At 34.4% G+C, this 27,196-nt stretch overlaps 1 protein-coding gene across 4 annotated transcripts in view; it reads right to left on the minus strand.

Moving 5' to 3' along the window:
* LOC148955245 (paired box protein Pax-6-like) overlaps positions 1-27,196 on the minus strand; it is a 64,923-nt gene that overhangs the window by 23,275 nt on the left and 14,452 nt on the right. For 2 of the 4 annotated variants that reach the window (XM_089108116.1, XM_089108115.1), the window contains 3 exons: positions 10,074-10,260; positions 7,461-7,674; positions 2,378-2,660 (listed from right to left, as the gene is read on the minus strand). In XM_089108116.1, the coding sequence (XP_088964242.1) occupies positions 2,378-2,660; positions 7,461-7,674; positions 10,074-10,260 (684 nt within the window). The remainder of the gene's footprint in view (positions 1-2,377; positions 2,661-7,460; positions 7,675-10,073; positions 10,261-27,196) is intronic. The other 2 variants (XM_089108118.1, XM_089108117.1) reach the window with 2 other exon arrangements.

The raw sequence follows: 27,196 nt of genomic DNA on the forward strand, positions 1-27,196 counted from the left end.
ATTATATAAGGCAATAATGATATTAGTTGCAGAAGCAGTCAGAGGGACAAAAGCCGTTTCAGCAAATAAAAAGAAGAAGTCCGAGTAGAATGAATAGAAGATTCGTATCAGCACAATTGAAATAAGAAATATGGCTTTAGTCATTTTTCATCATTAATAAATAAATATTAAATTTTAGTCATAGCAGGCACATACACAGAATTTGTTTTGGGGAACGCCCAATAATAATAATAATAAACAATCTAGGTTATATTAGAAGTGCTCAAAAGTTCGTGATTTTATATTTATTTCGCTGGGAGCTCCCGAGCACCATCTCTGCACCGTGCGTACATTCCTCGGTCGCAGCACCGATTTCTAAGCAGGGCTGTAGAGTCGGTTATAAGTTATAACGGACTCCAACTCCAGACATTTTCAATATAACCGACCCCAACTCAGGTTACGACTCCATTTAGCAAAAATCTACTAAAACTCTGCCTTTACTGCCCTGTTTTAACGCTTCATTTAACTAGATTTTATAAGTTACAACCAACCCCGACACCAAACCTTTTCAATATATCGACTCCAACTTTGACTCAATTCAGCAAGAATCTATTAGAACTCCGGCTCCATAGCCTTACTTTCAATTACTAAATCCCAAGAAGTTTTATTCTCCGTAGAAAGATTTTTCCACCCAGAAATGGCCCTTACCTCAGGAATTTCTTGCATACTGACAATTGCTTATCAGGAAAAACGCCATTAAAGCAATTTATTCTGCATATCACATAGTTAGTTAGCCAGATTCATAACGTTGCACACAGGAGAAAGAAGGGAGATTCCCACCCTGAATGCGAAAAAACAAAACAAAAAAACACTTCTTATCTTTCATTTTTGTTCAACTGATTTATTAATTTCCTTACATTTATTTTACCCTTAAGTCGTTATTTGGTAATGTTTTGTCTTAGGCTACGAAAAACTATTTTTGAGTTCTATCATGTAAACTGAACCATATTTAAAGCATTATAAAAATCCTTTAGATGGTTAAGATACAAATTCGTTCTTGTATTAAGACATTTTCTGCCCCCATGACAGATTGTATCCGAAACAAATTACAAAATCAACCATTTTTCTTTCGCACGCGCCCTCTGATATTACACAGCGGCTAGTGAAATAAACAACAGTAATTACTTACTAAGGCCAGCCTATAAAAAACGGACCCTTACTCTTGGCAATAGCCAAGGGACTTTATGTCAATGATACGCCTTTCAAATACATTGGAAATTTATTGAGCGAATTCCAGGATTTTCCCAGGGACTTTTTATGCGCGTGCCAGTGAACGTAATATCTGAGCGCCGTCCGACGAAGCAACGGAAAACTGAGAAAAGCAATAGTTTTTTTTATTATAGAGGCAAGTACTTTTATTGAAAAGAACCCTTCGAATCTCCCAGGCTGATTATGTTTGGAATCAAGATCCGGGAAGTATCTATCGTCTGCAAGGAACCTATCAACTGGGATATATCGGCGACAAGTGGCTCCGGTGAAAGTGTAAAGAATACAAATAAAAACTTAGATACTGATAAAAACTTAGATAATGATTAAATGCTTAAAGTTTTTTTTCTCTTTGATCTTTTTTTAAGAGCATTAAATATATATTTAACACAAGCCAATAAACGGTAGAAGCAAAAACAAACGCTCCGGATTAGGCTAAGATGCTATTTTTAACATGATGTCTTAAAATGTGGGGGGATAGCTTAAGAGATAATGAAAGTAGAAGCTTTAAAGAAGCTGGGATAGAGGGGTAATGTCTACTCCTGTGTCTGTTGCAGGTGGCTTAGCGCTATGATTTGCTAGGAGGGATATTAGCTGTACTTTTTCACTCACGAAAGTACAAGGAGCAAAAAAATTAAGTGTTGTTTGGGCATGTTGGAGGCTTTTTGGTATTGGGTTTACTTGAATTAAGAGTTTTAAAGCAAGCATGCGTTCCTAAAAATTAAAATTTTTGAACATTTAAGATAGAATTATAATATTTTACTATTTATAATAATTTATTCTTGGTAAATTACCAGTTGATACTTCGTTATTTATGATGGAATGCTACACTTTAACTACTGTACATTCTATTAACTTGAATGATTTATAAGATTTTCCATTGCAACAAAAAATAATTATTTATATTATAGAACTGAACATGCAAAGCACACTTTACAACTATATAAAAAAAAGCTTACAAATTCTCTACTACACAAGTGAATTTCTCCGCTTCAAGAATTGAATGCTCTAGTTAATGTAGGATTTTAGCCTTTTGAAGCAAGAGATCCTTGCTAATCCTTGCCAAACTAATCCTTGTTTGGCTTGTATCAAGAAGCAAACAGGTAGGTGTAATAGTTAAAATCCTTAATACCTTTTTTAGCTGTCATATCACCGCCATTCATTGTCCCAATTGACGTAAGTGATGGACTGACAGCTCCTGGGACAGGAGTATAAGGAGGACTGCATGTTCCAACTCCCATAGTTTGGCTAGGCAAGCCACTTGGGTACCATGAACCATTTCGAGACCATGAATTCTGACCATTTATGGCTCTTAAACGTTCATACATGGATTCAGATTGTTGCACTGTATTTTGCTGCCCTGGTTGATCTTTACTAGATGCGATATTCCTCAAGACTCGATTGATTGAAGATACCTACAACACATGATCAATATAAAGTAATATATTTATGAAAAAAAAAGATACATTTATTTTCTAATTACGGCACTGTTACCTATGCTAAAATAGAACACGTTTAATTGACAGTACGTTTCGTCCACAAAAAAATCTAGTGTTATCAATCTATCTGTTGATTCCCAATGACAAGGATGCTTTCAAAGGAAAATTATACCTTCTTAAGTTGACGGTGCCATATGTTTAACTTATTTTTTGAAGAATTTTACCCAAGCTTCTTTTTTTTTAATATGACGCCAGACACCACAAAATGCCTAAATGCATACGGAGGTCTGTTTTTTTTTATAAAACTTTGTTTCTATTTCCTTAATGTTCAGTATATGAATGGTTGCAAAAGATTTCAATCCACGACTTCAAACATTTTTTTACCGCCTTTGGTACTTTAAAATAACCGCCAGGTATCGACTGCCTGGAACTAGTTTTAAACATTCTCTTTTTGTTTTTCTATAGCAAAAACAAATTTGAAATTATTCTAAGTCCAGTTAGGAAATATTTGTATTTTACATTAACAAGCTAAACTTTCGTCTCGAAAAGTCCAACTTTTCTTCACTGAAACTGCTGCTAAAATTACGAAAATTTTCCTCTCTAGTCATTAACCAATATTTATTTATTGTTGTTTTTGTTATTATTGTGCACGGCCCATTTTTTTTTTATCGTTTGTGCCAAAAGCAAGTAATACAAATCAAAGCTAATTAAGGATGAAACGACAAATGTAAACGTTCTCGTCTTTTAATTAGCTCCAAAATGCTTCTCTAAATTAAACAAATGCCTGGAAAGCTTTAAACGGAATTGGCGGACTATTTCATACTTAGAAACAAGAGGACTTAGAATCTTCATAACATAAAGTGACCTTTTGTTTGCCTTTTTAACTTTCAAATTGTTCTTGTCTGTCAAACTTCTCACTTTTTTCAGTGTCATATGTCATAGGTGTTGTCCCCAATCATCTTCAGTACTTATAATGATGACTTTCTATTGTGAAAACTACAATGGCGGTCCCAGACTTTCTATTAAAGGAAAAGCTATCCCGGAATTAAAGTCTTCTCATCACAAGGGGGTCTCGAGTAAAATAATAATCTCAATAGTACCATTGACCTAAGGACCCCCTCTAGATATAACAAAAAGGGTAGAACAGGGGGTTGTTCCTTCGTATACCCATTTTGTCGCGGCTTAGCTATGAAAGTATCCCTACTGTGTAACATGCATTGCTCTACATAAAACTATTATATGCGTGATCTTATCATTGTTAGTTGGGAAATAATTGTTCAGTCGTGAGAAATTACATCATTTCTGAGTAAAAATGATGTTTGCCAGGTTTGATATTGTCCTAATGTCTAAGCAGACAATAAGGGTAGACAAGGATAACTAGGTGGGGATTTGTTTTCCAGGGAATGTCACTTTGAGGGTTCGTATTAGATTTGATAGGTAAGAGACATACTAAATATTTTCTGTGACTTCAAAGAGGGAATTGATTTTATAGGTCAGTCATTTTTTATATTATGTACTTACTTTTACTTCAAATCTTACAGTATCTTAGACGTTTAATTAATGGGGTAAGTTTGCATACATGACACCAGAGACGTAAACAAAGTGGGGGGGGGGGTAAAAACCTATATTTTCCTGGATTTATGGGCTCTTATTATTCAAATTATCAAATATAATATATTTTTTCTATTATGGTCCCCCATCCTTGCAGAAAGATCCTGTGTACGTTTCTGCGTGACACATCAAGCCTTAAGGATTAAATAAAGGCCTCCCCCATAATTGTTTAATATTTTTACTTTGAAAAGTTGTGGCAAATCTTCATAGGACAGAAAACGAAAATATTTATAGTTTATCACATAATTTAACAAAAAGTCATCAAAACAATGTTGACTCCTAACGAAACTTATATTCTTAATTACTTTTAGAAATAAATAATTTGAGAAAATAGAGACTTTACAAAGGTTCGTTTAGTTTCTACTGACAAGGACATAGTTATTTGTATTTCCTCCTTAATTCCAAAAAAGGTCATATGAAAAGTATGAGAGTTCACATAAATGATTCTACGGGCATGGCTACAAGTAGTTATTCTGAGTTAGTACAAGCCTATATATGTTTTACTGGAGGGGGGCTTCAAAGCTACATATTTTTAAATTTCAGGGCAGGGTAAGTTCCCCGTCTATTTTTGGGTGGGGGGGGGGTACCCATGATTGAATTAAGCCCTAAAGTTCACTAGATTGTGAAACATTTAAGATCGGAGCAAACCATTGCCATCTTGCCCGAATCAGACTTTTCTTTCTTGTTAAAGTTCAGTTACTAAGATGGTGGCTTTTGGTTGTCTTATTTAAACGTATAAGAATTCTATTAAAAATGAATATCTTATTTGAATCAAACATAGAGATAAAATCGCTTCAGTGCATGAATTTTTAAAGATATTTTTGAGGGATATAAATTCTCTACCAGTGCACTACCAATTCTCTAGGATAGTTTTGTTTATTAGTTTAATAATATAAATAATAATTAAGTAAGCTGAATCTGTATCTTCAAAAAAACTGATTATAATGGCCATCTGACGGTCCAAAACATTTTAATTTTTCCGAAAATATTTTTTTGAAAAATTGGAAATTTTTTGGAAAAAATCTGTTTATATATTTGAAGTCATCATACAGTCTGAAAGCAATCAGTATCAAAGAGTGCCAACAGTGTTTTAACTTCCGGTGAAATTTGAATGTTGGTAATGCACGTACGTAGGGAGACACCCCCCCCCCCGCCCTCGAAATGTCAAGGTTTTACAGTGTATCCATATTTTTTGGATTTGTTAATAGTTCAACGCTACATAGAACCTAACAGACAGACACTACATTCCCAAGCATCCCAGAGATAGTATTTTTTTTTACAGGATATAAGTTATGAACAAAAGAGGAAAAGAAGAGGCTTACTGTAAAATAGGAACATGAATATAAATGTCTAAACTTCAGATTTTGGTCACGTCTATATTTATGCTTGATTTCAATTTTGTCTTTGAAAAAGCCTGAGGTATAATCTAAGGTGCATCCAGGATTAATTTTCGGGGGAGGGTAAAAAAGACTTTAAAAGACGCATCAAAAATGTGTTTAAATGCATTGTTGTAGCGTTTTTAGGAGTTGTGCAGAAGTTTCGGAGGGAGGGGGTTCAAACCCTGCCGGAGGAAGAGGGTTCAAGCCAATAAGATAAGGAAAAGTTCAGGCATACTCGAAAACGGGCACCCCGCCTGTTGGGTTAGGTTACCTTTAGATTTACAGTATAATTTTCATTGCCTTTGATTTTTTTTTTTTTCGCTTGATAGATTCGGAGGCTTGTAGACTTGGGTTTTGATTTTAACTTTTGCTCGACATAGTAAAATCTGCGCGAAAGTAAGCTGAGGCCAAGGGGTACGGGCGGCCTGGATCCGCCTCCACATCGGCTTAGAGAAACAAATAGCACATAGATACCGGCAGCGGATGTGTTTTGTTAAATATTTTATAAACATGAATTTATGTTTCAATGAACTTCCTCCACTACCGGCTCAATTAGATAATGACCCATAAGCAATAGGATTATAAAATGGAACAGCAGATTATAACATGAGACCGCATATGTACTCAAAGCAAACTTCCCGTTTTAATTACATAGTCCATTTTAAAATTTTTACAAAATAAGCTATTTTTCCTCGGTTGAGTCCGGAAAACATTGAATATTTTAGAGAGAAAAAGCAATTTTTCAACTTCGTTAATCACCGATTTTTTCTTTTTACATATTCCATAAAATCGATTTTAGCCATGGTATCACCAAGATGAGGGTAAAGGGGCTTCATATCCCCCCCAGGAGACCAAAAATGTAAGTCGTATAACCATCAGGAAAATTTGATTTTTTGTGATAGCAAAACGTTTTTTCAAGCCGCAGCCCACTCTCCCCACATGAAACATTTTTCGCAGGCTTGCGGCCTTAACGACATTTATTTTGGCCTGGCCTTATGGGTTTAACTAAGAAAAGTCAATTCGATGTTAACATCCACGGGAGTATAGAACCAAACTTCAAATCAACATTTAGAATCACATTTTTAACCCACATTAAATAAATGACTGCTGTGAAGCCCCTTCCTAATAGCAAAGGCGGATCCAGGATTTTTTTCGGGGGGGGGGTTACTAATTTTTGACTCAGTTTTCGACTAATTTTACTGATTTTTACCTAGGTTTTACTAATTTTCAACTTATTTTTGACTCGCTCAAAAATTTCGGGGGGGCTCAAACCGGGTAGCCCCCCCCCCTCTGGATACGGCCTTGCCTAATAGTAACACCTAACATCTTACAACTGGGTGCATTGTTTTTTAAATAAGAATTTTAGTATTAATCCAAGTCATAAAGTGAAAATGGAAATAGTTTTTGCTTCCAGAAACAAACTTCATATTAAAATGAACATTGCATATACCTAGTTATTCAAAACTTTTGCATAAAAAGTTTTTGCATAACTATTACATAAACTAGTTATTGCATAAAATACTAGGTTCAGAGGGAACCATGGCGCAAAAAATGTCCCAGGAATGAGGCTTGGGGCTGCTCATCAGCCATCTTCTCCACAAGGAAACACTCAAAGCCTTTAAGCATCTATTTTTTTTTCTTTTCAAATATTTTGATTTATTATAAATTAAGTCGCCTCATTCTCATTCCTGGATATTTTTTTTTTTTTAACTTGGTCCCATACTACTCTATAGGTGGACAATTCAATAGAGAGAGCAGGTAGATACAAATAAGCCAAGGAACTTACGCTTGGAATGTTATCATTGTTGCAGATTGCCTCTTGTAGTAACCGGTCTCGGATTTCCCAAGCAAATATTGAAGGACACTCACGCTTGAATTGGGCTATTCGTTGAACGACGTCGTCAGTGGCCACTCTCGGCTTGGATCCCCCGATTGCTCGTGGTCGAATCGAACCAGTTTCGTAGTACCTGCAGGAGATTTGCCGGGAGAATTCATTCGCTCTGTCGGGTAAGGACAAGTGTCAAAGTTCTCAAATCCTTTTCCCGAAAAAGGATCCAAGCAAGTAGATTTTTAAGTATTTAAACTCAGGTTCAAATTAAATTGGATAGATCGACAGATTATATTACATTTTGATTCCAAAGAAGAGAGGCCGTTAAGTTATTGCTTACTTTAAAATGTGGCAATACCCAAATGCTGTGAACAATATTGCTTGGACATTATTTATAAGAGCTATCACTTGGAGTTTTTTCACATTGCCTAAGAGTTATGAATAATGACGATAGCATCACTTGATGGGTATAGCCTAATATACATTTTTTCCTGTTTATATAAATCATATATTTATGCTTGACTAAAAGAGATTTCCACCAAAAGCGATGCCCCTGCTACATAACATTGGCTGATTTAAATTTGGTTTTGTCTTTCTTACTAGATCCTATATTCAGTTATAATTATAACATAATTTATGTTATTAGTCTGTTTAGACACCTTCCAACGCGAATATATCTATATGAATGAATGAATTCTATTTTTGTTTTTCATTATTATTTTTGTAAACTCAGCGGGTTCTGAATAAATTCGTTCCTTCATTCATATAGATATATTCACGCTAGAAGGTGTCGAAACAAACTATTAACCTAAATCATAATTTTAACAGACTAAGTCAATCCGCAGTATTGCTTTTACTCATGATCTATTCCATTGTAAACTATTTTAGTTTTCAAACAGTTTGTGGTATTGAGCTGCTATTAAAGAGCGAATCGTGTTTTTTGGAAAAATAATCTGGGTAAGAAGAATCTTGCTTTCCTGCCCCCAAATGCATAAGAATTATTAAGTTTAAAGGTACCTTTCAAAAGTTATTAATAAAAGTAAATTTGCATAATTTCAGAAAAAGCGGGGTAACACCCCAAGCAGAAGTTATCTGATCTTTCTAAATTCCACCATCAGACCTTAGATACCCAAGTACCCTTTAACTACAATAGCCACGCTAAATTAAGCCCCTAGTACTAAATACAAAATTTCATATTTTTGTGTCAAGATTGCATAGTCGAAATTTAGTCCAAAGAGCCGAGGGTTGAGAAGGCAGCAGTCTCTCTCATATAAAATTAATTTTTCGTTTATTTTCAATTTTAATGTTGCTCTTTACTTTCGTTTGGAAACACTTGTATTTCAATTTAATACTGACAAGGGAGAAGCTATTTTGATAGCAAAGTCAAAAATGTTCTCACAGAAACAACTAAAAAGAGCAAAACTGCAAACCAGCACTCACTCAGAGAATGTTCTTCAGAGACACACATGTCTCTGAAGAATCCTGAATATACACTGGACAGATGAAGTCTTAAACGTTGAGATTGGAAAGAGGACCAAACAGCCTCTTATTACACACATTATCCGCCAACGTCGATGGCAGTATGTAGGCCATGTCTCAAAAAAGGAGGACTTTAGAACTCCCAAGGCAATCTTGGGAGTTCTTGGGACGAAATAAGCAATTTCGTTTGCTATAATGTTAAAAAAGAATAATATTTTCCATGAATGTTGCTTCTAAGAAAAGTGTGAGCATTTGGGTGAAACTGGAGTTTCTAATGTAATATATAGCTAGAATTTCTATTTATGCTCAAAATAACATTGTCCTTTCATGTGTAGTCCTTGCATAATTAATTTGGTAGGATTCAAATCGGTAATATTTTTGAGCCGGAAAGCATACTTTTCATCTGCAGTTTGTCGCAACCACTTTTCCCGAAATCTCTGCCTCTCATTAAAGATTTCTGTGGAAACTCTGTAAAAAGCCAAGTTCTTGGAAATAACTGCTGTAGCAAGTCTTAAATGTCAGGCCTTTTGTGCACACTTTATAACTTCTTCAGAGTTATGGACTAATCTTCATACAGACAAAGCTCTTTGTCTAGTTGGAACTTCAGGAGACATTGTCATTTAATAAGATAAAATATTGTTTTAAGAGCTTCTCTACAATAGCAGAAATATACAAGATGTGTAAAATACTGTAATACTTGGAAAAGTAAAAAGCTTCTATGGCAAAAAAACCTTGGCTAAAATTCACCCCGATCCCCTGGAAAATATTGTAAGCTCACCCCCTCCCGTGCTTTAGCGGGTACCCTTGAATTAAGTACATTATCGCTTCTTACGACTGTCCTATGTCGATACACAAGGTAGGTGTTTTACAAGATTTTTATTCTCAACATTCTTTTTTACTTCATACTTTAAGCTTGAATGCCCAAAACAATATATTGACCACTTTTCATAAAAAGGAATGAAGTTGATTTTCCTATCTATTTTACAACCTTAGACAAATTATAAAGATTTGAGCAAAATATTGGAAGGGAACGTTTTTATTGCAAGAATAAAGGGATTCACGATCAATAAATAGAAACATATTTTATTTTACCTTCCAAGAATCTTGGAGACACATCCATTGGAGACCTGAAGAATTCTAGATATATCACATGGCCGGGCGCCAGAATGGGCAAGCTCCACGATTTTTTGCCTTGTAGAATCAGGTAAAGGACGTCCACTGACAAAAACGCCACCAAGCTGGTTAACTCCGCTATGACCTGGAAAATCCGTCAGGTCACCTTGCAATGAAAAGATACTATGTAAGCAACCTAATTTGTAAACTAGATTGATTTGCTATGAATATGTAGCCTAACTAGAAAGCCAATCATATTCAGCAAAACTAAAACAAGTATGTAGCATCCTTTTTTCAAGTTGTGTAGATTACCTTAGAAAGCTTATTTAAAATTCGTATCGTTACAAGAACAAGTCAATTAAAGGTGAGAAAGTCCATCATATAAAAATTTCTTGCACAAAGGATATGTATATTATTTTAAAAAAAATGTGCACTATTCAGCTTTTTACTTCGGAGCTATTTTTCTCATTATTATTATACATTAAAAGCTTTTCTTCATTACTGTATTTTGTAGAGTTTAAAGTTAATCAGTGCAAATACTTACATTTCCATTTTCTTTAGAATTTTTTTTTTTTTTACCTATAAGGAGATGTCCAAAGTCCCTTTTAAGTTTTTTTTTAACAATTCATACTAATGAACAATAGGTAAAGAGCTTCGTCCATATTAAGCGACAAACTTAAAAAAAAGTTCTCCAATTAAAAGTGAAACAGGCAGACCTTATTCTATATAATTTCCAATTTTTTTAATTTCTGAATTAATCTAATTTTTAGAAGGGGTAGAGATAAGCAACTTCAATATATAGTAATACAATCTTCCCGTAGCTATGTAGACTATATAGCTATGTAGAATATATATAATATAGTAGCATTTGATTATGTCATAAAAAGGCTACACTCATTCTTTCGTTGGTTGTGGATATAGCTTAATTAGTCGGCCAGGTCATAATTCTGACAATTGTCAAGGAAGCTTTAGAGAAAAAGTGTCCCCAAATCTCCCTCTTCTCTGTAGGCAACTATGTGAACAATTTTACTTTCATAAATAAATATAATTTTTTACATTACGTTCAAAATGCTACTACAAAGAAGTTTTCATTTTCCTTCAATCTTTCCTTCTGAAATCCTCCCACCCGATTCGGGGACGACGTGCTGTTAGTTTGGCTCTAAACGGTTGGCTGACAAGGATAATCTTTGGCAATCTGTCATCCTTCATCCGCAAAACGTGTTCTAGTCATCTTATCCTTTCTTTGAGTATAGCCCTAAACTAGGAATGAACCAAAATTTTCGTACAGCTTACTGTTTGAGAAACGGTCAGTCTGTCGGTTACCCAAAACAATCTGTAGGAAAATTCCCTTCATTTTCCTTCAATCTTTCCTTCTGAAATCCTCCCACCCGATTCGGGGACGACGTGCTGTTAGTTTGGCTCTAAACGGTTGGCTGACAAGGATAATCTTTGGCAATCTGTCATCCTTCATCCGCAAAACGTGTTCTAGTCATCTTATCCTTTCTTTGAGTATAGCCCTAAACTAGGAATGAACCAAAATTTTCGTACAGCTTACTGTTTGAGAAACGGTCAGTCTGTCGGTTACCCAAAACAATCTGTAGGAAAATTCCCTGGAAAAGATCAAGCACATCCTCTTTCGTTTTTTTGGAGTGCACACGCTTCAGAATGCTGATTTCAAATATACAAGTTTCATCAAGTTTAGTCTTACTAATCAAAAGTTACGCGCCTGAGACAATTTGGCTGATTTTCGAAAAAAGGGGGAAAAACCCCCTAAAAGTTATAGAACCTTAACGAAAGTCACACCATCATATTCAGCGTATAAGAGAGCCCTACTGTAGAGGTTTCAAGCACTTATCTACAAAAATATGGAATTTTGCACTTTTTGCCAGAAGAAAGATCACGGATGCGTGCTTATTTGTTTTTTTTCTGTTTTTTTTTTCCCAGGGGTGATCGTATCGACCCAGTGGTCCTAGAATATAATATTGGTTATTGGGAAGTATACAGACGTTTTCAGGGGGGATTTTTTCTGGTAGGTGGAGGGGGGGATGGGCCGGGGGCTATATGGGAGGATCTTTCCATGAAGGAAGTTTTCATGGGGGAAGGGATATTGCTATGAAGGGGGCGCCGGATTTCCCAGCATCATTAAAGAAAAAGATCAGAAATTAAATTAAAAAAAAGTTTTTCAACTGAAAGTAAGGAGCAACATCAAAACTTAAAACGAACAGAAAATATTACGTATATGATTGGGTTCAACCCCCTAGTAAATACCTCGCTCGTAACGTACCTCGTTACGTAAGTTAATTCGTAAGTTACGTTTATTTATTACTAATAAAAACGTTCGTAAATAAAATTAAACAAGTTTCGAGAAAGCCATTTAACCAAATAAAAGTAAAATTAATATGCAAATTTTGTTTTAATTATTTATGTACGGTGAGCCAAAATCAAAACCTGTATTAATTCAAAAACGTTCAAAAATTAAATAAAAAAAACAAGTTTTTATTAACTGAAAGTAAGGAACGACGTTAAAACTTAAAACGAACATAAATTATTCCGTATATGAAAGGGGCTGTCTCCTCCTCACCGCCTCGCTCGTTACGCTAAAGATTTAATTTCTCACAACTCTTTATTTTTGTTAAAAACTAAAAAACTTTAGCGTGAAGAGCGCTGCGTTGAGGAGGGGACAGCCCCTTTCATATACGGAATAATTTATGTTCGTTTTAAGTTTTAACGTCGTTCCTTACTTTCAGTTAATAAAAACTTGTTTTTTATTTTATTTAATTTAATACGAAGCAAGGTACTAGCCTCATTTCCTTCCTTAAACGCAGCAATGTTAATCTCATGCATACCACATTCAAAATATTTTGAAATACCAGGGAGTGTCAACCCTTAGTCCAAATATATTCCTCTAAATGCAATAAGATTATTGGATAAATTTAAATACCCTCTCTTTATCGAATCTAAAGGGTTCCTCACTGCAGGCTATTATTCTATATTCCTATATTTGGTTGACACTGGTTAGATACGTCAAAAAAGAAGAGAAAAAACATAAAAAAGCGCATCATTCTTCTCAGAAAACATACGAAATTTCATCTATTCGATAAGGTAATTTGATCCAGAGCTTGACATGTTGACTTTTTTTCGAGATCACATCCTTTTTTTTTACTACGAGGAGAAACTGACTCCCCTTTTCAAAAAATAAAGCACATCTCTTAATGCTCCAAACTTATGTTTGGCAAATTCATGACCATTTTTTTCACATATTTGGAAAGAGCCTGAGAATCAAATTATTTTAATGTTGTCAAATTCCGTTCTCTTGTGTAAAATTTTCGGTTACTATTGGGTCGCTAGAATCACTGTGCCCCATACCCTAGGGTCGCTGTTTGCTTATTGTATGCTACCGATGACGGTTGGAAAACTAGAAAAAAAACAAGCAAAAGAAGTTTCCCCCAAAAATATGCAACAAAAGAAAATGTTATGGACAATAATTTCTTAATAACTTCTTACGGACAAAGGTAAAATTAATGAATTTGACATTTTGAGAATCACCAAAAAAATCGATTATGTTGATACATGCAAACTATATACTTATATAGGTTGCTATTTATTTACAGTCACGGTCGTTACTAGCCAAAATGTTTAGGGGGGAGCAAGGGATTTTACCGACTGGCTGATCATTTTTACCGCCTGTTTTTTGTCAATAATTAGCATAATGTCCGTTTCGAAACCAAATTTATTTAACCAAATGGAAAGTTTTGGCACCCTCTGTAAACTCACGGCAGGAGTAGGTAAAACTGCTGCGTTTACCGACCCAGTTCGAACTTTCTGTAGATGACAAGTCAGTATTTTCGTTGTCTTTATTTAACCAAACAAAGGATTTTTGGCGATTGTGGAAAAATCATGTCGCTTTGCTTCACGATTTTACTGACTTGCTTTTTTTACCGCCTGAACAAACCATTGGGAAGGGGGGGGCACCCTTTCCCTCCCCATGCGTGACGGCTCTGCTTAAAGTTTGCTGCTAGAAACTGTTTGATCTAGGGCTCTTTTAAGTGTGAGGGAGCTGATACTCCTCCTTTACCCCTCTCCATTACCCCATTGTTTACATTTATGTTGAACATTTTTATAACAACTCTAAGGGAATGATACTCATCCCTGAAAATGACATCCCTTAAAATAACTATCATCGAGCGGGGGTGTTGAAATCTAGGTATAAGTTTTAGTACTATTATTTTCACGTTTCTAAGGTTAGTTTTCTAAGTAAACTGTTTATAGGTGTTGCCCGTCCCCCTCGTCTCTGCAGGTAAGCATGTAAATATAGTCTTTCGTGCTACACTCCAATATTCCTTATATAGAATTCAACCTGTCACTCTGCAGCAGCCACATTACAGGCTTGAAGGGATGTTATGCGGTAAATTCTTCCGTCTATATTTAATCCAAAGACCTCTCACTAAGAGTTAGAAAATTTGGTTGTAAAAATATAATTTTTGAGACTTTAGAAAGATTCACTAATAAACCTCACCTACAGAAAGATCCACTTGCCCTCCTTCTTAAGAGTTGGAGTGCAACTGTAAACCACTGTATGTAAATTCACGAAGCTTTAAATGAATCATTTTCAAATATTAACACAATTTATTCACATCTTTGTCTTCCCCACAAAGTCTATTTTAAACCTATCAAAACCTCCCTAGTGGTTGTCTAAGCGTGCGAGTAGATTCTTCTATTTATTAATTAAAAAAAAATTCCGAAAAATAAGTTTTCAAAGAAAAGTAAAGGCAATTTTAAACTCAAGCTCAGGAGATATAAATACGTGTTAAAATTCAAACTCAAAACAACCAGAAATTACTATTAAAGAATAAATGAAACCCAAAGCGAACAGAAATTAAACAAACAATCATAGCAAAAAACATACAACAAGTAATAATATAAATGAATAAATAGATCCTAAAGCTAGTATTACTTGGATTGAACATGAAAATTAAGTTAAAAACGAAAACAAATATTTTGTTGTTGAAGACTAAATGAAAATCAAAAAGAAAATAAATCAAATAAACAATCAATGTAAACAAACATAAAATAGATATTAATGTAAATGGATAAATAAATTTTAAAACGAGTCAAACTTAACTTTAATATGCAAATGAAGTTTGAATCGAATAAAAATAACTACAAACAAGAGTTTGGGTATCGTCTCACCGCAGAAGCCTAAAACCTACTGCGTCATTGGCGCTTTACTGAAAACAATTCTTTGAAATATTTCCACTTTTGTACCTTTAAGAAATCAAAAATTAGTTAGATCTTAGGGAATAAATATCAGCATATGTATATTAAATTGAAAATATATATTTGTTTTCCAGTAAACTCATTTGAATATTTTTTCAGCGGAGTACAATTTATATTCTGGGATCTAGAAAGCCTAGGCGTATTGAACCGTGCTAACATTAATTTATGCTCGTTTTGAGTTTGACTCTAATATTTATTTTAATTTTTTCTCGTTTTGGGTTTCATTTATTTATTGATACTGATTTTGGGTAGTTGTATGCTTGGTGTCCGGACGCCAGGTGTTGAAAATGTGAACCATACCACGACGGAATGGGGCTGCTACAAGAATTAGCCTACCCCCACCCCTTAAATTGACCATGCGGATTCAAAAATACCAATGGCACTTGCTTGCGAGTGGTGGAACACTCTGAAACTTGACATTTTATTATATTTTGGTGTTTCATGCAAGAAAATGCATGTTCCACAAAGTTTGAGCTGTAGTTTTCCACTCAAATAGAAATGCCTAGAAGCCATAGAACGTTTTCATAACAAACTAACACGATTTGTTACAAAAAATGGCAGAGTTAAAAAAATGGCAAAACTATATGAGTCTTGAACAGTCTTGGAAAGAATAAACAAAATCAAATTGAATATTAGATATATAATGATATTAATTGTTGAAAGATCCATCAGTTCAAGGTTTTTTTTTCACTGTAATTTTTATTTTCATTTTCAATGCTGTAAGAACTGGAAAATAATAAATTTGTAATATACGAGTAATTCGTTTTCAGTGAAGCACCAATGACGCAGAAGGCTTTAGGTTTTTACAGTTAAAAAAGGGGGCAGTATCCAAATTTAGCTGGTGGTGAAACTATATTTGTCTTGACCAATCTTGAAAAGAACTAATAAGTTAAACTGAATATTTGATGCATAATGATATTAATTGCTAAAGGCTCATCAGTTCAAATTTTACTGTAATTTTAATACTTATTTTCAATATTAAGAACAAAAGAAAACATTTGCAATATAATTCGTTTTCAGTAAAGCGCCAATGACGCAGTAGGTTTTAGGCTTCTGCAGTGAGGCGATACCCAAACTCTTGTTTGTAGTTATTTTTATTCGATTCAAACTTGATTTGCATATTCAATTTAAGTTTCACTAGTTTTAAGATTTATTTAGTCGTTTACATTAATATATATTGTATGTTTGTTCGCATTGATTCTTTATTTAATTTCTGTTCGTTTTAAGTTTCATTTATACTTTAATAGTAAAATATTTGTTTTCGTTTTAAGCTTGATTTACATATTCAATCCAAGCATTACTCGCTTTAAGATGTATTTATTCATTTATATTATTACTTGTTGTATGTTTTTTGCTATGATTGTTTATTTAATTTCTGTTCGTTTTGGGTTTCATTTATTCTTTAATAGTAATTTCTGGTCGTGTTGAGTTTGAATTTTAACAGGTAATTGTATATCCTTAGCTTAAGTTTAAAATGGCATTTACTTTTCTTTGAAAAACTTATTTTTAGGAAAGTTTTTTTAAATTAATTTTTGTTCGTTTTTTATTTCAAAAAGTTTCAAGTTTTTATGGCATGGGGGGGTACTTACTGTCCAGTTATTCTTGACTTTAAAAAACGAATCTAGAACTTTCAGTTTAAATCGAATGAGGCTTTTTTTCAAAGTCCATACGTTTACCTCTTTGATAAAAACCTTATACATGAACAATAGACAGCTTGCATAACTTGTGGACAGCGATTGACAACAATGAATGGATTAAAATAATAGCTCCAATAAGAGGGTTTAGACCATTTCACTTGCTGACACAAAGGGATCACGACTGTTTGGAATTGACCTTAATAGGATTTTGTGTGCCAAAGCAATTTTGCATCTATCACAGAGTATGTATTTTAACCTTAGAATTGGATAATTATAATAGATTTCCTATGTGTTCTTCCCATACAAAACCCCTTCCCATAAGTTAAAAACCCCCCTTAATAAGTTATGCCCCAGGGCATAACTTACAAAGCCTACCCCTGGGCCCTGGTGGGCTGTGTCGACACCGGAGTTTTTTGTTATCAGAACTTTGAACTATTTTAACAAAATGTCTATCTCAAAGTTTTTATGTGATGCATTTAGGGCGTGGAGGAGGGAGAGGGCCTAGTTGCCCTTCAATCTCTTTTGACTCTTGAAAAGTGAACAAGAAATTTCAATTTTCAATCAAATAAGCCCTCTCTAAAGTTTATACGAGCATCCCCTCCATAAGAAATAATATGAAGGATTCAGAGAATCCTTAAATTACAACCCTTACCCTGAGGGCTTTGGGGGAGTTGTAATCCTCAAAGAACTAATTTCCAGAACTTAAAACTACGTTTAATAAAATGGCTGTCTTAAAATTTTGATTTGATGTGTTTGGGGAAAAGGTGGGCGTGAGAGGAGGCTTAGTTGCCCTCAAATAACTTTCGACTATTACAAAGGACACTAGCCCTCGGAATTTCCAATCAATGAGCCTTTTTTGAAGTTTCTACGACACCGCCTTCTATAAAAACCTTATATGCCCCCTGGGCATAACTTAAAACCCTTGCCCTGAGGGTTGTGGGGGATTGTCCTCCTCAAATCCATATTTTCTATCTGGAAATCAACTACGCTGAACAAAATGGCTATCTCAAAATTTTGATTGGATGTGTTTTGGGGAATGAAGGGCGTGAGGGGGGGGGGCTAGTGGCCCTCCAATCACTTTCGACTATTAAAAAGGGCACTATCCCTTTGAATTTCCAATCGAATGATTGGAAACGATAGCGAGAAAACTTTACCCAATGTTTACATATAGTTTTGGTTATTGGGAAGTATATAGACTTTTTCAGGGGGGATTTTTTTCTGGTTGTGGGGGGGGGGGTATGGGGGAGCATCTTTCCATGGGGAAAGTTTTCATGGGGGAAGGGACATTGCTACGAAAGGGGCACAGGATTTCTAAGCATTGTTTAAAAAAGATCGGAAATTAAATAAAAAAACGAGTTTTCAACTGAAAGTAAGGAGCAACATCAAAACTTAAAACGAACAGAAATTATTACGTATATGATTGAGTTCGCCCCTAGTCAAAACCTCGCTCTTTAAGCCAAAGATATTTTTTATTACTTTCATAAGAACTATTTATTCTAATTAACGGCCTTTGTGATTAGTTGGTCATTTTTAAAGAATTGGAACACAATTCGAACTTTAGCGTAAACAGCAAGGTATTGACTAGAAGGCGAACCTCCTAATATACGTATTAAAAATACATGAATCTAGGAGTTCGTTCCGAATTTTAATTTGTAAGTTACGTATATTTATTACTAATAAAAACTTTCGTAAATAAAATTAAACAACTTTCGAGAAAGCCATTTAACCAAATAAAAGTAAAATTAATATGCAAATTTTGTTTTAATTATTGATCTACGGTCAGCCAAAATCAAAACCTTCATTAATTCAATAACGTTCAAAAATTAAATAAAAAAAAACAAGTTTTTTTAACTTTAAAAAACGAATCTAGAGTTTTAATGTCAATTTGAAGGAGGTTTTTATCATAGTCTATACGATAATCTCTTTGAGAAAACCCTTAGATATGAACTATATACAACATGCATAGCTTATGGACAGCGATTGGCAGCAATGAATGGACTGAAAAAAAAGCTCCAATTAGAGGGTTTAGACAATTTCACTTGCTGACACAAAGGGATCACGACTGTTTGGAATTGACCTTAATAGGAGTTTGTGTGCCAAAGCAATTTTGCATCTATCGCAGAGTATGTATTTTAACCTTATAATTGGATAATTATAATAGATTTCCTATGTGTTCTTCCCATACAAAACCCCTTCCCATGAGTTATAAACCCCCCTTAATAAGTTATGCCCCAGGGCATAACTTAAAACGCCTCTCCCTGGGCCCTGGTTGGCTGTGTCGACACCGGAGTTTTTTGTTATCAGAACTTTGAACTATTTTAACAAAATGTCTATCTCAAAATTTTTATCTGATGCATTTAGGGCGTGGAGGAGGGAGAGGGCCTAGTTGCCCTTCAATCTCTTTTGACTCTTGAAAAGTGAACAAGAAATTTCAATTTTCAATCAAATAAGCCCTCTCTAAAGTTTATACGAGCATCCCTTCTATAAGAAATAATATGAAGGATTCGGAGAATCCTTAAATTACAACCCTTGCCCTGAGGGCTTTGGGGGAGTTGAAATCCTCAAAGACCTAATTTCCAAAACTTAAAACTACGTTTAATAAAATGGCTGTCTTAAAATTTTGATTGGATGTGTTTGGGGAAAAGGTGGGCGTGAGAGGAGGCTTAGTTGCCCTCAAATAACTTTCGACTATTACAAAGGACACTAGCCCTCGGAATTTCCAATCAATGAGCCTTTTTTGAAGTTTCTACGACACCGCCTTCTATGAAAACCTTATATGCCCCCTGGGCATAACTTAAAACCCTTGCCCTGAGGGTTGTGGGGGATTGTCCTCCTCAAATCCATATTTTCTATCTGGAAATCAACTACGCTGAACAAAATGGCTATCTCAAAATTTTGTGTGGATGTGTTTTGGGGAATGAAGAGCGTGAGGGGGGGGGCTAGTGGCCTTCCAATCACTGTCGACCATTAATAAGGGCACTCTCCTTTGGAATTTCCAACCGAATGAGCCTTTTTTGAAGTTTCTTCGACAAAACCTTCTATAAAAACCTTATATGCCCCCAGGGAATATCTTAAAACCCTTGCCCTGAAGGTTCCGGGGGAGTGTCCTCCTCAAAAACATATTTTCTATCTGGAAATTAACTACGCTGAATAAAATGGCTATCTCAAAATTTTGATTGGATGTGTTTGGGGAAATGATGGGCGTGGGGGGGAGCTAGTTGCACTCCAATCACTTTCGACTATTAACAAGGGCACTAGCCCTTTGAATTTCAAATCGAATGAGCCTTTTTTGAAGTTTCTACGACAACGCCTTCTACAAAAACCTTATATGCCCAAAGGGCATAACTTAAAACCCTTTCCATGAGGGTTGTGGGGGAGTGTCCTCCTCAAAAATATATTTCCTATCTGGAAATCAACTACGCTGAACAAAATGGCTATCTGAAAATTTTGATTGGATGTGTTTGGGGAAATGATGGGCGTGGGGGGGGGGGGCTAGTTATACTTCAATCACTTTCGAGTATTAAAAAGGTCACTAGCCCTTTAATTTCCAATCGAATGAGTCTGGTTTGAAGTTTCAACGACAACGCATACTATAAAAACCTCTTATACCCCAGGGAATGACATAAAACCCTTGCCCTAAGGGTTTTGGGGGAGTTTCCTGGTCAAAAATGTATTTTTTATCTGGAAATCACCTGCGCTGAGCCAAATGGCTATCTCAAAACTTTGATTGGATGTGTTTGGGAAAATGATGGGCGTCGGGGGGGGAGGAGGGGGCTAGTTACACTCCAATCACGTTCGATTATTAGAAAGAGCACTAGCTCTTTAATTTCCATTCGAATGAGCCTGTATATATATATATATATATATATATATATATATATATCATCATCATCACACACACACACACACACACACACACACACACACACACACACACACACACACACACACACACACACACACACACACACACACACACACACACACACACACACACACACACACACACACACACACACACACACACACACACACACACACACACACACACACTACTACACTATATATATATATATATATATATATATATATATATATATATATATATATATATATATATATATATATATATATATATATATATATATATATATATATATATATATATGTATATATATATATATATATATATATATATATATATATATATATATATATATATATATATATATATATATATATATATATATATATATATATATATATATATATATATATATATATATATATATATATATATATATATATATATATATATATATATATATATATATATATATATATATATATATATATATATATATATATATATATATATATATATATATATATTATATATAGCACCGGGAGCCTGGTGGGTTCACTGCTGGGCCCCGGCACTCAGAACGCGGCAGGCTTCTATATATGGATTCTTATTGTCGCTTGTCTTCTAGCCGCAGACAATTTGAGCCTTTACTTGGCGCCATGACGTCACCATCGGTTCGAGTATAGCCACCCTGTGAAAATATGAATTCATTTCTTAAAGTCCTGACCTATTTAAATCGTTTTTGTGGCGAGTCATCACCGTTCCTCGTTTTCAAGCCGTAGATTTCATTGTCCATTTTTGTTCATCTTTACCTCAGTAAGTGTTTTCCACACCTTTTGATTTAGCAGTTTAGATTCAAACATCATGTCTTTTAATTTGCTAGGCGTTATAGACAACAAATATGTCTTTTCCAGTTTCCAACCACAGATCACTGTTCAAAATTTTGTTTACAATCAATGTGATCCTCGCTGTCATTTGTTGCATGCCGTTTTCTTAAGCTGTTGCGATTCTCACTTTCATTAGTTTTCTAATATCATTTATATATGCTTCATTTTCATCAATCATCACCTTAAACATTTTGAATGACCTTAAATTAGAATTAGCGCCTTTATGAAATTACGTGTTTTCTTTATTGGACTTTAACTTTTTCATTGGCAAAAGTTTTCCGCGTATCTTCTACCCGCATTTGTGTTTCTTCTTCATTTTGGATTTTGATTACTTCAGACAATTTAGCAATGCCCTTTGCTTTAGCTGCCCATATTGGTCGTCCAGGATGTTCATTTCCACCCCTTGTAAATTTAGTATGTTCGGGTCGTTCTCTTGGTCCTGTCACGTTTGATATTTAAGGTGGTCTAAAGATTCATAATTTGTAATAATTGTAAATTTTCGAATTTTGGGCCTTCCTATTGACATTATAAACTAGTTTTGTTCACTGGTTACGTTCCACGTAGCGAGACACTTTTATCTAACAAAAAATCTAACTAATTTTAAAATTCTCAGGTATTTTTCATGTTTGAACTAAAACATTTTTTCTTCTTTTGGAATATCAATATTTGCAGACGTGTTTTTTTTTTCAACTTCGAAAATTTTTCGAGGACTTTAAATGAAAATAATATGATATAGCACTCTGCGTCAATTAAGCTTCAAACTTTTGGTTTTCTTTTTTAAGATTTTTGAATTTTTGTAATTCCTTGTCAAAATATTCAAATATTTTTGCAATTACCGGGTTTAGCTCTTTAAGCAATTTAATGTAAACTTTTCCATGCATGAAAATCTTCAATTTTTCGAGATAAGTGTGACAAGTGTAACAACGTCTTTGCGATACTGATGTGTATACAAATGGCGTCATTAACATAATTTCTTTTCTTCTAAAACTAAGGCTCTTAACGAACTTTCTCAAACTTCTGACCTACTTAGATCGTTTTTTTAGGCCAGAGTATCCCAGGGTGCCAATTTTAACAAAACATGGAGCCGTTTTCAACAAAAAATAAATAAATACATACACAATTATTGCTCACTTATTAAGATAGTATATATATATATATATATATATATATATATATATATATATATATATATATATATATATATATATATATATATATATATATATATATATATATATATATATATATATGTGTGTATATATGGTGTTTTTTTCTGAATTTTATATCTTTATCTGATAGTTTTGTTTCTCGGCATTTAAAGCGATCTATGGAATTTATAAATTAGTCCATTATTTTCTTAGACGTAGCAATATATTCGCCTATTCAAAATTCATCTTGCAGAAAATAAGGCTTTTGATTTGGTATTAACTTTTTCAAAACACCTTTTTTGTACTGAACACTATCGTTTTTCCAAAATACAAAATAAAAAAAAAGCTTGGAAGCAGCCTCTGGGTGTTATCAAGTGTTTCTTCCCATAATGGAAATCTAAATTATCACTGGAGCTTATTTGCAATGTCTGAAAACAATTGTTTAAGATGGTCTCATATACTAAGAAAAAAGAAAACCTAGCAGCGTCAAAAGCTTAACATGGAAATAGAAACGACAGGCGCCACGGAAAACTGATCCAAGAAATTAGTTGCGCTCCGATGCGTCGATTCTTTAGTCGTTTTAGCGCAGGGACAAAATCATTCTGTCGGATTTGCATCAGATTAAAACCGGGACACCAATTGGGACCTGGGGGAACCATTAAATCGATACCTGACATCATCAAAAGCTTAATCCGACATCAGAGAATGAAAAGTGGTTTACATCGTCCAAGTTCGAAGTGACACAAACAACGCGCATTGAAATTTGTAAGTTTTGGCAAACAATTCAAAAGGACAAACAATATTAAAAGCAGGTAGGCAGGTGAATGAATGGATTAGCTGGACTGGGTGAAAGAACAACAAAAAGTAGATAACAACACCTTGGTGACAGAATCTATCAATCACAGAAAGGGTTTTATAATCAATGAATATACTTTTGTCTAAGGATTTAAATATAAGAATAAGGGAATGCGAAAACAGTGATATATAGAAGATATTAAACTTATTGAAAGCTTCTCATAATTGTCATATGGAAACAGAAAATAACAACTTTGTATAAAACATACGCAAGTATAGGTGCTGCCAACCAAAGCGTAAAAGTGGTAGCTCGATGTCTTGTGTAGGTTTTTTGTCAAGGAAAAGCAATGGCTTTGGCTATCGATAAATATGCCTCACATTGATGTCACTCTTATTTTAAATACTATCAAATTTATCGTCAAAAGTAATTATTTTTATCTTCCACATGGTTCTCATTATTTATACCTCAAGGAGCATCGTCTTTTTTTATTAGTTTTGTTGATAATTGTGACCCCTGACAGACCAAAAGGTACCTTACGATAACAGCAATTGTTTATTTTTCAACCTCCATCCTGCGTTTTCCTTGCAAAAAAAAAGATAAAAAAAACGTGGCAAGACATGTGATTGTTATAGAAAAATTACTATTTTTATATAAAAAAACATTTTCATGATTAATATCATTCTTTGAAATGATTAAATAAAAAACAAGTTTTTTTTAACTGAAAGTAAAGAGCGACATTAAAACTTAAAACGAACAGAAATTATTCCGTATATGAAAGGGACTGTCCCCTCCTCAACGCCTCGCTCTTTACGCTAAAGTTTGACTCTTTCTCACAAATTTATTTTTTAAAACAATAAAAACTTTAGTGTAAAGAGTAAGGCGTTGAGGAGCGGACAGCCCCTTTCATATACGAAATAATTTCTGTTCGTTTTAAGTTTTAGAGTCGCTCCTTACTTTCAGTTAAAAAAATTTTTTTTTTAAATTTTATTTATGATCGTTTTTTAAATAATGCTGGGAAATCCAGAGCTTTCTTCATAGCAGTGTCCCTTCCCCCATGAAAACTCCCTCCATGGAAAGATCCTCCGACATAACCCCTGATTGCCCCCCCCCTACCAGAAAAAGAAGCACTGAAAACGTCTGCATACTTTCCAATAACCAATACTATATCAAACAGTTCGTGGTAACGAACTGGAAGTAAGTAGCGACCCGGCTCAATAGTAACCGAAACTAACAAACGGAATTTTGATACCAAGAGATACATCAAAAGAATCAGATCTTAATGGTGATTTCAAATATGTAACTTTCATCTAGTTTAGTCCTATCAAAATCAAAAGTTACGCGCCAGAAAAAAATTTGCCTGATTTTCCAAAAAAGGGGGAAACACCCGCTATATGAAAATCACACCATCAGATTCCCCGTATCAGATAACACTACTGTAGAGGTTCAAGCTCCTTTTTGCAAACACGTGGAATTTTGCATTTTTTGCCAGAATAAAGATCACGGATGCGTGTTTATTTGTGTTTTTTTTTCCAGAGGTGATGCTATTGACCCAGCGGTCCTAGAATATCATGGGAGGGATCATTCGAACGGAAATTAAAAGTTCTAGTGCCCTTTTTAAGTGACCAAAAAATGGAGGGCAGCTAGGCCCCCTCCCACGCTCATTTTTGAGATAGCCATTTTGTTCAGCATGGTCGAAAATATAATAAATACGTCCTTTAGGATAACTTAATCCCCCAAAGTCCCCGGGGAGAGTGCTGAAAGTTATGAACTTTACCCAATGTTTACATATAGTTTTGGTTATTGGGAAGTATATAGACTTTTTCAGGGGGGATTTTTTTCTGGTTGTGGGGGGGGGGGTATGGGGGAGCATCTTTCCATGGGGAAAGTTTTCATGGGGGAAGGGACATTGCTACGAAAGGGGCACAGGATTTCTAAGCATTGTTTAAAAAAGATCGGAAATTAAATAAAAAAAGTTTTCAACTGAAAGTAAGGAGCAACATCAAAACTTAAAACGAACAGAAATTATTACGTATATGATTGAGTTCGCCCCCTAGTCAATACCTCGCTCTTTAAGTCAAAGATTTTTTTTATTACTTTCATAAGAACTATTTATTCTAATTAACGGCCTTTGTGATTAGTTGGTCATTTTTAAAGAATTGGAACAAAATTCGAACTTTAGCGTAAAGAGCGAGGTATTGACAAGGAGGTGAACTCCCTAATATACGTATTAAAAATACATGAATATAGAAGTTCGTTACGTATTTTAATTCGTAAGTTACGTATATTTATTACTAATAAAAACGTTCGTAAATAAAATTAAACAATTTTCGAGAAAGCCATTTAACCAAATAAAAGTAAAATTAGTATGTATATTGTGTTTTAACTATTGATGTACGAGCAGCTAAAATCAAAACCTGCATTAATTCAATAATGTTCAAAAATTAAATTAAAAAAAACAAGTTTTTTTAACTAGAAGTAAGGAGCAACATTTAAACTTAAAATAAACAAAAATTATTCCGTATATGAAAGGGGCTGTCCCTTTCTCAACGCCTCGCTCTTTACGCGAAAGTTTGACTCTGTCTCACAACTCTGTTTTTTTAAACAATAAAAAACTTTAGCTTAAAGAGCCAGGCGTTGAGGAGGGGACAGTCCCTTTCATATACGGAATAATTTCTGTTCGTTTTAAGTTTTAATGTTGCTCCTTACTTTCAATTAAAAAAATAGTTTCTTTTTATTTAATGTAAACATAGGGCAAACTTCATAACTTACACCCCTTCCCACGGGGACTGTGGGGGATTAAATTCATCGTCAAAGACATAGTTATTATATTTTGCGACCATGTTGAACAAAAAGGCTATCTCAAAATTTTGATCGGGTGACTGTGGGAAAAAAATCAGCATGGGAGGGGCCCTAGGTTCCCTCCATTGTTTTCGATCACTAAAAAAGGGCAATAGAACTTTTAATTTTCATTCGAATGAGCTCTCCTGCGATATTCTACGACCACTGGGTCGATACGATCACCCCTGGTGAAAAAAAAAAAAATAATAATAGATAATAATAAACACGCATCCGTGATCCTTCTTCTGGCAAAAAATACAAAATTCCACATTTTTGGAGATAGGGGCTTGAAACCTCTACAGTAAGGTTCTCTGATGCGCTGAATCTGATGGTGTGATTTTCATTAAGATTCTATGATTTTTAAGGGGTGTTTTTCCCTTTTTTTGAAATAAGGCAAACTTTATCAGGCTCGTAGCTTTTGAGGGACAAGCAGAAACTTGATGAAACTTATATATTGGAAATCAATATAAAAATCCAAGTTTTTTAATGCATCTATTAGTATCAAAATTTCGTTTCTTTTTAGAGTTTCGGTTACTATTGAGCCGGGTTACCACGAACTGTTTGATGATTTTACTTCTCAACTTCTCAATGCGTCAATGCATTCAAATTGTATTTTATTTAAGAATTATATAAGAATACATGAAGCCATTCCCT

This window comes from Artemia sp. Qi Xiang Cuo, chromosome 2, assembly GCF_049724085.1.
Source record: "Artemia sp. Qi Xiang Cuo chromosome 2, ASM4972408v1, whole genome shotgun sequence".
NCBI lineage: Eukaryota > Metazoa > Arthropoda > Branchiopoda > Anostraca > Artemiidae > Artemia > Artemia sp. Qi Xiang Cuo.